Source organism: Plectrocnemia conspersa, unplaced genomic scaffold, assembly GCF_051122295.1.
Source record: "Plectrocnemia conspersa isolate PC_06_02 unplaced genomic scaffold, ASM5112229v1 ptg000006l, whole genome shotgun sequence".
Lineage (NCBI taxonomy): Eukaryota > Metazoa > Arthropoda > Insecta > Trichoptera > Polycentropodidae > Plectrocnemia > Plectrocnemia conspersa.
This window is the reverse complement of record NW_028277170.1, coordinates 13,138,508-13,151,137: the sequence shown is the minus strand read 5'-3', so window position 1 is coordinate 13,151,137 and position 12,630 is coordinate 13,138,508. Positions and strand designations below refer to the sequence as shown.

General features: G+C 30.8%; 2 protein-coding genes across 3 annotated transcripts in view; one reads left to right on the top strand and one right to left on the bottom strand.

Moving 5' to 3' along the window:
- LOC148234278 (cubilin homolog) overlaps nt 1-3,046 on the top strand; it is a 54,679-nt gene extending 51,633 nt beyond the window's left edge. Inside the window, exons 58-65 of the mRNA XM_088187742.1 lie at nt 1,272-1,340; nt 1,414-1,567; nt 1,632-1,789; nt 1,855-2,032; nt 2,137-2,277; nt 2,338-2,426; nt 2,502-2,610; nt 2,956-3,046. Of these exons, the coding sequence (XP_088043868.1) occupies nt 1,272-1,340; nt 1,414-1,567; nt 1,632-1,789; nt 1,855-2,032; nt 2,137-2,277; nt 2,338-2,426; nt 2,502-2,610; nt 2,956-2,993 (936 nt within the window). The 3' untranslated portion in view covers nt 2,994-3,046. The remainder of the gene's footprint in view (nt 1-1,271; nt 1,341-1,413; nt 1,568-1,631; nt 1,790-1,854; nt 2,033-2,136; nt 2,278-2,337; nt 2,427-2,501; nt 2,611-2,955) is intronic.
- A 1,898-nt stretch (nt 3,047-4,944) lies between these two features.
- The window catches only part of LOC148234277 (SH2 domain-containing protein 3C), a 28,189-nt gene continuing 20,503 nt past the window's right edge, over nt 4,945-12,630 (bottom strand). For both annotated transcript variants that reach the window (XM_088187756.1, XM_088187757.1), the window contains 4 exons: nt 7,927-9,062; nt 7,627-7,795; nt 5,457-5,634; nt 4,945-5,396 (listed from right to left, as the gene is read on the bottom strand). In XM_088187756.1, coding sequence (XP_088043882.1) covers nt 5,080-5,396; nt 5,457-5,634; nt 7,627-7,795; nt 7,927-9,062 — 1,800 coding nt within the window. In that variant the 3' untranslated portion in view covers nt 4,945-5,079. The remainder of the gene's footprint in view (nt 5,397-5,456; nt 5,635-7,626; nt 7,796-7,926; nt 9,063-12,630) is intronic.

The following is a 12,630-nucleotide window of genomic DNA, read 5'->3' as shown; positions in this document are numbered from 1 at the left end:
TGCATTGCAATCATCCACCATCTCCTTTTTCTCCATTTGGCTTTAATTTTTTTTGTGTTTAAAACACGCACGTAGTTATAATACGCGAGGTTGAGAAGCGTGCACGCGTATGAAATTCCCGGCTGTGCGAACGTTATTCGAAAAACTGCGACCTTGACCGACTTCGGTCGAACTTCCACTAGGACAACTTTCGGAGAGTGAAGTGCGGGTATAACAGAATATGCTTTAATAAGAATATTTTTCTCCCTTCTTGTAATATATATTATATATTATAATGTAAATAATTTTATAAATACTGTTCTGATTATATAGTACATCTAGATTTATTTCAAAATGTTTTATGCTTTCATACTCTCGACCTTATTTAGTATATTAGTAAAACAATTAAACTATATTTATAATCACCTTTTTAAAAGTAAAAATATTATTTTAATAATATTTAATCGCAATTAATTGTATTTCTGAGAAATTTCAAAATTAATAAGTTTTATTTATATATATATTTATTAAAATTCAGCCCAAGTAGATTTTTTTAATACAAAAAAAGATATTAATTTAACATAATTATAACTATCTAAATAACAATTTACAAAAAATAAATAGGAAGTGCGTTATATTTGTTTTAATTTCATATAAATGTGTTTCAGCTATATTATCGAAGTCATTTTGCCTAAACTATTTTGACTTATTTTTTCAATTACTGTCTGATTTTCTAAAATACAACAAAAATTCGCTCACGCGTCATAATTAATTAGTTAGATTTAAAGACGATAATATCTGATTAATTAATAAACACTAAGGATTATGAAAACGTGTTTCCTAAATTTCAATATGTATAATTAAAAATAAATTAATTTAGTTAGTTGTTTTAAAACGAAGTTTAGTAATGTTTTCTATACATTTTTAAATTTTAAATTGTCAGATTAAGTATATTTTTTTTCTTTATTATATTAATTTATATGTTATGCTTAATTTCTATAGTTGTTGTATAATTGTTACATTATATTATTAAAGCTAGCTTTTATTTTGTCTTTATTTTTGTGTCGTAATATTTAGTAATTTATAAACTATAATTTACATTTTTATAAACATTAAAATTAATTTATAGAGAAATCACATATTGCAAATAATATTTTTCATTATCAAATGTGTTATCATTTTCTGACTTAAGTTTTTTTGAAGATCTACTAATTTAGTTTTTCTGTTTATGGCTTCTATAACTATACATTAATATGACAACACAAATAAAAATATTGTGATTTTAACTGCAGAGCAAAGTGGATAAATCTGAAAGCTTATCACATTATATCATTAGCAACCAAATTGCTTATGATTATGGCGTAAGTATTGCATTTATTTTAATCATTTATTGTTCTATAATACAAATTAAATATTTACATTATTACGTTTTAGGGAAATGCGTTCCAAAATATTAAATATATATTCTGCGGTAACATCACAAATTATGATTTATATACAAGTAAATCTACCATAAAAATTACACTAGATACGTCTATCGATAGTCAAATTAAACACAAAGGATTCGAAGTAGAATTCAGCTACACAAGTAATAATAAAATAAAGTATTGAAATTTAGTAATTCGGGTTTCGTATTAAAACTGTTTTTTTAGAGTGCTCCAGAAACTACACGCAGAATAATGGAAGAATACTTATCGACAGTAACGACCACTCGACTGAATGTGTTACTAGAATAAAAGTAGATTCTAACAGAACAATTTCTTTGTACGTTAAAAAACTAGCACATTTTCCAGAAACGTCTGTTGTAAACGTTAGTATATGAATGTTGTATATACTACTTGTAAAATGCATTTCAAAAATATTTACATAAATTAGGTGAGAGATGGCGGTACAGAAACTGCACCATTGTTATTGACGTTGGCCAATTTCAATAATATTCAATCAATATTGCCATTGTTTTCTTCTGGAAATAAAATGACTATTTTCTTTAAATATAAAGAAGCTACAAGTTTATCGACGGAGTTTGACGCGACTTACACGTCATCAACACACGGTAAGATCTACAAAGTATTTTGTATAAATTATATTTTATTGAATAGTATATATAAACTATTTATATACATTACTAGTTTTAATTATATATTTAACGCATTATAGGAATGGGCTGTGGGGGGCAATTGTATAATAATATAGGAATAATATACAGCCCGCTTTATCCTAGACCATATAGAGGAAAAAATCCTTGTGTTTGGGAATTGGAAACACCAAAAGGAACTTTCTTAACATTGAAATATGGAGGTAATATTTTTTCTAGTATTCTTTTTACTGACGATTTATAACAAATCTTTTATAATTTAGTATTCGACATTGGACCAACAAATTGCGAAGACGATTACCTGGAGTTGCAGGATCGAAACAGTGAAGTTATAATGAGACACTGTCCTAATGTATATATTATTTAAAACTAATTGCTATATATTTTATAATTTTTTTACAATAAAATATTGTCACATTTATTTTAGGCCAATCCAGCACCGTACAGAGCGAGCTCAAACTTTATAAAAATTGTTTATCGTGCGTCGACGAATAACGGAGGATCAGGATGGATGTTGGAATTTAAAGCCAGATTATGTAAGAATTTCAAAAGTTATTGAGTAATAAGTCATCGCGAAGCTCAGTTTCAGTCCAATTTTACACAATAAAAAAATATGGTTTTGTATAGATTAAGGAGTTAAATATAGACGTATTACAAAACGTGCGATAGTGATTGCTTTTATTCAAGAAAAGTATCTTTTAACAGGTAAAATTAGTGTGATAAAGTTTTATTAATATGTTGCAGTAAGACGTATATTATAAATTATATGTGTGATATACTGCTATATTGTCAATATTGACAGAACAGGATCAATCGACTTAGTACTCAATGTATTATATGATTATATAAATATATAATAAAAAAACTGTATTCAATTCCAGATTTCGACGAAATATCAGAATTCGACCGTATTGTGTAATGTATAATATGTAAAAGAAGCATTTAATCTAAATAAATACATTTAAGAGGATTATCTATTTATTTTAATTATTAATATGTATATTATTACAGTACATACATAGATACAAATAATACAACATAAATAAAATTATAAATAGTTACGATACCCACAACGAAATCAGTCGAACTTAAACAGTTTCACAAAACGCATATATTGCGTATATTTATATATTTTTTATAAAAAGACCTTAATGTACTTACATAACTTTTATCTTTTTCATTAACATTGGTCATTAAACTTATAAAAGGTATGACTGGTATGAACAAAAAAAATAAATCTAATATGTCAGATCAATCTAAACGTTTATTATATAATACCATTATGACGCAATTTATCTAACTCTATAGACATTTATATTTTATTTATTTCTTTAATACAAACCCCACCATTCAGCTTTGCTTAATCCTTTCAATTGATAATATTTATTAGTTGAAAATATTTTTTTATTATTCGTTTAAAGATTAAAAACACACAAATATTACACACATAGAGAAAAGCTGATAATAAAATAACATCAATCAGTAATTCTATTTAATTACACATGCATGACAACAGACTGAATATGACAGTTTTGATTATTTTAAATTTATAGAAGATACATTACTGTGTTTAAAAATTGTATTTTTTCAAAAATCCACAGAATTATAATCGATTGTGCACAACATCTACTAATATTTTACAAATTACTTTCATCAAGGTAGCGTCAATGGTTGTATAGGTATTTTTTTTATAGTACACAATAAATGTGTTTACTATTTTATATATAAATAAATAATTTATATATATATATATATATATATATTAATAATACATCTATCTACACATACATACATACATACGTATGTATGTGTGTATGTACATATATGTATATTACGGCGTCCCATCGAAAGAGCACATAACAAAAGCGCAAAATTTAAAAATAAAAAGTTTTCAAAACAATATGCTATAAACATAAAGGACGCACGACTCGTTTTATCATTTAATTATATACATATTGCAGAAACTTATTTAAAAAAAATCAACAAATAATAAAACTAATGCATTGCATTTAATAGAAAGGGGTGTTTACTAGGGTTTTCTATATGAGTCTTTATTAAAAGTAAAAATACGTCTTTTCAAAAATGCATTTTGAACTTTTTTATTTTTATCGCGCTTTTGTCATGTGAATTTATGTCGGTTCGCGATTTTGCCTACGCGCTTTTGCTTGACGCACTATCGTTACGGCGCCATGCTTTACTTTTACTTTAATAATTATATATATAAACATCAATTAATATCCGACCAATTAATAATCAAAGGCCAAATTATATTTTTTCGAAAGAAATCAACTTTAATCTAAAACTAAAAACAAAGCGGCTTACATAATAATTAATTAAGTCTCTCGTAATCCGACTTCGACAAAACTTCAGATAATCTGTCAATGATATCATATATTTGTGATAATTTCTAAGACTAGATTTCAACATATCGACCAATTATACGTCGTATTAGACATTATTATATAGAAAAATTTATTTACTATTGATATTTATATTTATATAATAATCCATTTGACTAAAAAAGTATTCATTTCGAACATAATAAATAATTTCTAGTTTATCTACAACATATTTATTTCAATATTTACTATTCCAAAAATGCTGGTTTATATCATTTTACATCATATAATAATATCATAATTCAACAATAATTATACCTATATACCTACGACACATATGACATTTAACCATCGATGAAAATTAGTTTTCAAATTACAATATATTTTATATTTACAACTCGTTGTTACGGTAAATTCCATATACATACATAATTGATTAATGTAATTGTTCAAATTAATATCAATTGAAATGCATACGTGTAACCATACATCATGTCATTTTTAACTTGCTGGTCGGTTGAGTCACGTCTGCTTTAAATTTAATTAAGAATAGCTTCCGTTTTTCATATAAAACGCTCGAGTATATTCTAAGATCTCTATCCTACTATATTGATGGTGAATATATTAATTTAAAAATATGTACATTTAAATATTTAAGATCAATACTTATTTTGCTGACGGCGGCGTTAAGTATCTTTCAGCCATTGTATCTAATATATCTGATAATTTAGAGTGCCTTTCGTAATAAGGAGCCATAGCACCTCGGGCACCCCAAAGAAATTTAATATGAAATTCAGTCCTGAACAAATCCAACAATATATCGTCTACCTGCGAAGGAGTTGCACCTATGGCTACCTTAGCATTTCTTTCATAAAATGGTATCTGATCTAAATATTTCCTAGCTGCTTCCAAGTGTGCAGACAGAATAGAAAGGCCAAAATCTGCCGTGTTGACTCCATACTCTTCGCACTGCTTATCTGCATCTGTAAATAATAGTATTAAATTGTAAATAATATATTATCTTGAATATTAAAAACACTAACCAGGATTCTTCAGCAGCATCACAACTGGTAACAAGTGGGGCAGTGTCATGTTTGGAGGAGAAGAATCGATGCATTCGTTCATGTTTTTAAAAGAGGGTCTTAGCTTAGATTCGAATGTGAATGCTGAATGCGTGTGCTTTTGTCTTAGTATGTTCCACATGTTCTCCATATTGTTTATCTATTTAAAAAAAAAACATACATGTATATCTTTGAGTTGCTTTACAATGTACGAGAACCATTTTTAAACAAGCGATTTTGATATATGTATTATGATTGTATATATTGTTACGTGAGCCTGTTTGGGGCCGTTACAGCAGAGCCTTTGGAAAAATAAAAGCACGCGAATTCAGTTAACAGGGCACCATTTCTGAGGAGCGATAGCACTACACCCGAGCGTGGCGACCGATGGGCCCTTTTACTGCCAATCTGCGCGTGAGTCCTGACGCAGGCGCGAGAGCCCGCGGATTGCAACAATATGTTTTGTATATTGTTATGTAAGTCAAGAGTATTACGTAACTAAAATATATTTATTTATATGTTATTTAACCACACTAGACGATCCCATCGCGAATATGCCGCCCCCAAGCAAGTGCCGCCTGGGCGCCCCCCCTACGCTACTGGCTTTTATACTCATACAATAATCTGCAAAGTCTAACCTAAAACTCAAATATACACATATATACTGAATGCTGCACATTCACAACAGCAGTACGGATTAAATAAATAGTATATTTTTTATAGATTTATTTATATTTACATATATAATTATAATCATACATCATGTTGTTAGATTAGTCCATTACATTTATTTATGTTTTATTTTTTTTTAATCTATAATACTTGACTCGTAAAGACTGAAACAGTTTATGTTAGCATCACTGTAAATCAGACAGCTGTCGATAATCACGCGTGCTTAAAGTGTCAAATGTTAGTTTGCAACAATACATTTATATTATTGCGTTAAAATTATTCAATTCTACAAAAATAACAATCGAAATTTATCGGAAGATTATGGTCAATTTCATCGTTCTACTGAGCAAACAATTCGTAACCTAGTAAAAAATTGAAGAGACTGTAAGTGTTGGAGATATAGCAAGACCTGTGCATCACCATGGCACCCGTTTAGTCAAGAATATTGCTGCTGTAAGTAAAAATGTGACTGATGACCCGGGATTGTCTCATCTTTTGGGTCCATTTGACCTACACCCATATAAATTTCAGATAACAAAAGAACTAAAGCCCAAAGATAGCGAAGAATTTACGCAGATTGTATGTTAGAACAAAAGGAAGTCGCAGATTGTATGTTAGAACAAAAGAAAATTGCCGCATTGTGTTGTATTGCATTGTGGAAAATCCTCGTGTGATTTACAAGAGACCATTATATGCCCAAAAAGTGATTATTTGGGCCACATTATAGTCAAGCGGCATCATTGGGCCTAACTGTTTTTGAAAACGATGAATTTTGGATTGTAACAATCAATGGTGAGCACTAAATACGCATGATAACTGATTATTTTTCGCACTAAATCGAATACATGTGCAAGACACATGGTTTCATCAAGATGGCGCAACTTTCCACACATCAAGTGCAATGTTGGATGTTTTGACTGAAAAGTTCCCAGGTCACGTTTTGGTGACGTCAACAAACTAACTGCCATGTCGTGCTTACGCCGACGAACTCGAACGTTTGAACACCTAAAAACCAACATCCGCCAATTTAAAAAGCTGATATTTACTACCCGAAATTTAAGAAAAAACCATCGAAAGGATCGGCTGTTTCAAAAGGTCCAAAGGCGGTTATTGAATTAATATTATTATTCATAATTAATGAATTAAATCAAATGTTTGATTATTAAAAAAAAACACACCCTTTACATCATTGATATTTAAAATGTAATTCACGATTTACCATAATTACAGTACAATCAATCTTAATTGTAATAACCGATAGTGTAACTTTGCCTAAGACCTAAACGTTAGAAGTAATAACATATATGTTAGCAAAAGAGAAACTGATTTCGTTATTGTTACATGCGTATTTATTACACCTGTTATAACCTAAAATTAACGGTGACCTATTGCGTGCTTTCACAGACTCAGCGTTGTTTTTTTGTTTTGTATATAGACATACATATACCATACATTATATATATATTCTGATCATATTCACCTGCTTCGTGCATAGTCCTTGCATGATTATCGAAAATCCATATAGATTCCCAAGAGCCGTTTTAGTCTCAATCGCCAGTTGAATCCAATCGTTTAAAACATCAGCTCTCTCCGCATCTGATTGACATGTCAGAATAGTGACCACGATCAAAAACTTCATGCATTCCGCTCTAAAAGCAATGAAAACGAAACCGAGTTAAGCCAACAAAAAGCGGCAGCTATCGAGGAGCATATGCAAATATCTGTGAACACGCAATGCGAATTATGAATGCTCGCAAACATTTTAAAAATAACCTCTTACCTTTCAATTATGTCCATTCGCATCTGCTCTCCGTGAACCAACAGACAGAGCTCGAGTCCCGTCACATTGTCCAGCAGATTACCATTGTTCGCCATGTTAGAGTCGAGTATGAACTTCAAATCGACTCTCGTCAAATGGTTGGCTAATATCATTGGACCGGATGTTCTCAGGAGCAACTTGATCGTTTGTAGAGTGTCTGACTCCAACGGTTTGTTATCTTGGGCGACAAACAGCTCAGTCCTAAACATGCTCGCATCTATGGCTGAAATCTGCTTGAACTCCAACAGATGCGCTTGCATGAGCATCTCTTCCGCATATGCGACGTCCAGCCTTCGTATATTTCCCTTGCAGGTAGATCTGGAATCTGCGCTTTGATTTTCTTCCGGCGCTAAGCTCTGCGCTGAATCTCCTGACCCGTTTCCAGAATCGGATCCGGAAGCTTGATAAGCAGGCGGTTGAGCTCTCGCGGGCTTAGCTGGTGGACTCCCCTGATTTTCCCACGAATCTTGCTTACCCTCATTTTCTTTACTGATCTTTTTTGTATCAGACGTGAGACCATCGCCGCTGGTGTTCTTGTTCTGATAAGTCAAAATCTCAGCAGGGGACAATGACAAAGAGCGCTGCTTTTTTAAATTAAAGTCATCGGAAAGACCGTTGTACGTGTCGCTAAGTAGCGCCTGTTGCTCACTAAAGCTGATCGACTTTGTAGCAATATGAGCGCTCTGCACTCCCTTCCATTGTATATTATGTTGATCGTTTGCAGTGTGGTTAGCCTTATGGTTATTAGTAACGTAACATGAACAATTATCTAACTTAACACTATGGCAGCAAAGAGAGCTTGTTTTACGCAAGTTCTTAGTCTGAGAATTATCGCTAAGTGTAACACTGGAGGACTTCCACGACGAACCTACGCTAAATTGCTTGGCGGCGTTGTGGCTAGCCCCTCGGTTTAGACTGGATAAGCTCAGAAGAGGAACTACTCTGTTGGATGGTGATTGTATCCTGGCACCGGATGCCAGCGAGATAGGTTTTCCCGATCCCACGTAAGACGTCACCAAGTCGGGAACCGTGTCGTAAGCATCATGTTCCAACTGGTACTGGAAGTGTTCGTAAACTGTGTCCGGTTGTATCACGACCTAGAAATAGAACGCGCAATCAACATTGGGTACCCTCAAGCCAGACATTCGTGCCACCTGCAAATAGAGTGATCGAGTCTGAATTAATTATATGCCCGATGTGCTTCGACAACCTGGCTTGGTGATACGTATGCACATAAAAGGTAATAGCTGAATTATTTTTTAATTTGATAATGAATAGCATCAGCACAATAATGTGTGTACAAGGGATATTTAGATACTATTTCAAAGTTTACCTGGCATCATTTGCAGCTCTTCTGCTAACAGTGTAAACTTAAAATAATTGTCTGGGAACTTTGCACGATATTCAAATTATTCTGTTGCGTTATGATAACATCAATTGTGGTTGGAGGTATCGTAAATTTAATGAAGAAAAAATCATTGTTGATAATAAACTCAATAAAAAAAACATTATGAGTATCTAAATAATAAAAAAATTAAAAAGCGTTTAGAACCAGTATAATATAATATATAAAACGATTTCTGAATTTTTGAAAGTTATAAATATTTATTTATTGTATACAATGAGCGCAGATTCTACGATTGGTTTTTTATTTAAAATTGCTAATAAAATTGAAAAATTAAAAAATCCGAAATATTAAAACAATGGTGATTTACCTAATAAGTAAATTTATTATTAAGAGACTATAAACCTCGCACTTTTATGGTTTAGTGATTTTGATAAACATTAAAACATACACACAACGCCATTGCAAAATAAAAATATATAGTTCAATTACAATCATCAGTAGTTCTGTCAAAATATTTTTTAATAAATACTGTATATAAAATAAGCACAATTCGCAAACATATATTTTGTTAATATTTTTTAGTTTTTATATATTGAAATAATATAATTTTATTTTCTTACAGATATTTATTTTTTATTACAAATCTGACCGATTTTTCTAATGTAATGTAATATAATACAGACAATAATTATGCCAATAAATATTAAAATAATTATGGTGCACACCTAAAGTAGATCAGCACAATCCCACATATTTTTTCCAGCTCCTCACAGCTATCGCTGAAAACATCATTGCCAGTGCAAGCTACTTTATAAGCTGGATGAGTATTCTCGAGCGCCGAAGTCCTAGCCGCAATAGGTAAGAATACGGGACGTAATCGCGACTCAGATGAAATTTACCAAGCATTGACAAATTTCTGACGCCAATTATTTTTACATATAAATTGCATTATTTAATCTTAATCAAGAAATAAATAAGTAATTTAATAGATTTTTATTACAAAAGATCTGAAAACTTAAATTAAAGCAGATTTTATTTCTAGTATTCATTTTATTAAGCTATTGCTTTTAAACTTATTTTTGTATGTAAAAATGTGTTATTAAATAGTACTGGGGTAAATTTATTTGCAGTGTTTTTTTTACATATGTATGTACATGCAAACCTTGCGATTTACTGTTATTAAATCCATAGTACTTAATTTATAATAATGAGCTATTTGGTTATTGGGTTTTATACAGAACCCGCAATTTTTTTTAAATGAGTAAATCTTTCATTAAAATGGTATGCCATATGGACGAAAATTAATATTTTTATATTCTATATGTCGTTGAATATAGTTTATATTGCTCTGATAAATATTGGAAAAATACGGGTGGGTGCGTATTTTTTTAGAACCGATTTTCTTTAACTATTATATAATTAGTACAGGTAACATTTTTCAATTCACTGCAATTGCTTTATAGCTCACACGCATCTCTGAATACTTTAACATTTCGTATAGAATGTAAAACACAACGATGGCGTGACTTTCTTTAACTTGTCGTAAAAGAGCTTTACTGAAAAATAAATGAAGAACAACAAAGACATATATAATGTATCATCGACTTAGTTCCAACCCAGAATATCTTATTTTCTCGTTAACATTTATATTATTTTCATTTACATGGTCGCAACAATGTTGAGTTTGCGAATTGAGTCAGTAGTGTTCAGTCCGTTCAGCGATTTTTGCTTCGAAAGGAAAACTTCTGCTGAAATTCGTCGATGGCTGGTTATGACCAGACAAAATAAAAAAAACTAAGCAGGAAGAAGTTAATAATTTTAAAGTGGAAAAATAATCCATAACCAAAAATGCGCAACCTCTCTTTGCTAAAAATTAAAATATTTGAAACTGTATGACTTTAGAATTAATTAACTCCGTACTATACAAATGAATAACATAATATGTACATTTTTTAGGGGCAAACATTTTTTGTAAAAGGCTGGAAATATATATAAAGAACAAACTGGTTCAACTTGACATCGAGAACCTAGACCTCAACTTATTATATCCGAATATTAGTAAAATATAAAAATCTAAAATAAAGAAAAAACAAGTTGTTTCGCTTGTTTTGAATCCAGTAATCATAAGATATGAATTATATGAACATAGAATATTTAAGCTAAATATTTTTGGGTCACCCTGTATTTTTAAAACAAATTACTAGGTATGGAAAAATATATATATATAAAAAAAAAATATCATTCAGCAGATAAGATATGATCAGTGGCGTAGCTAGGGTATGTGCCACCCGGGGCAATCCTTAAAATTGCCGCCCCCCCATACATTTTTTTGCAGAGTCATAAAATCAGCATTTTTAAAAATAATAAATTGATTATTGTTAAGCCCTTACTATCCGTAGATTTGCATAAATTTTAATATATTCAGGGTTAAGAACCACACTAGACGATTCCATCGCGAATATGCCGCCCCCAAGCAAGTGCCGCCCGGGGCGGCCCGCCCCCTCCGCCCCACCATAGCTACACCACTGGATATGATGAATTTCACATTTACGTTAATTTGTTTATATATTGAATTTCTCTATTTCAACCATACGTTTATTTATTTGAAATCTTTTGTTGTAACATGACAGGTATAAGTCCAATGCGTTACAACGGGGTAAATCTGTACCAACTGGGTAAGTCAATCAGACAAAATGAATTCCTACAAGTAAGTATTAACTGCCAGACAAAGTCTAAAGTCATACAGAAAAATATTTAAGAAAAATGTTCAAGTAAAACTTTTTTTTTCGACATTAGTAAAAGCGTGAAAACCTTGTTTCACCTTGAGTATTTCGAGCTGATGTTTTTATACATTTCAAACATGAGAAAGTACGTTCGACTGATGTAGTACTAACTGGAATAGTTAAGATCAAGCTTATAAATTTCCAAAACGCTTCTTCCAGTTCTATTCCATTTAAAAATTTCATAACCCTCGTAATTATTCTGGCAGAAAAATCCATTTGACTGTATATGGCTGTAAATTCACATTTCAATTTTGATTAATCAAAATTTCAGGGAGGAAAATTCATAGGGAAGTGAAAATATTTTTTTGTAGAATTTTTACAATCAAATAATTCTATAAACTGTAGTTTCTTTAAATCTTACCACTATTTATTCTACCAGTGTTAAATATATCACTAAACAAACGCAGATACTTTGTCAATATTAGCTATATCATCTTTCAAGATGATGCCATAATAAATCTGGATCATCGACAATATTATCAAAAAGCTCGATTAGTGCAAGTTTTTTTCTCATACATAGTTGGAAATTGTTTC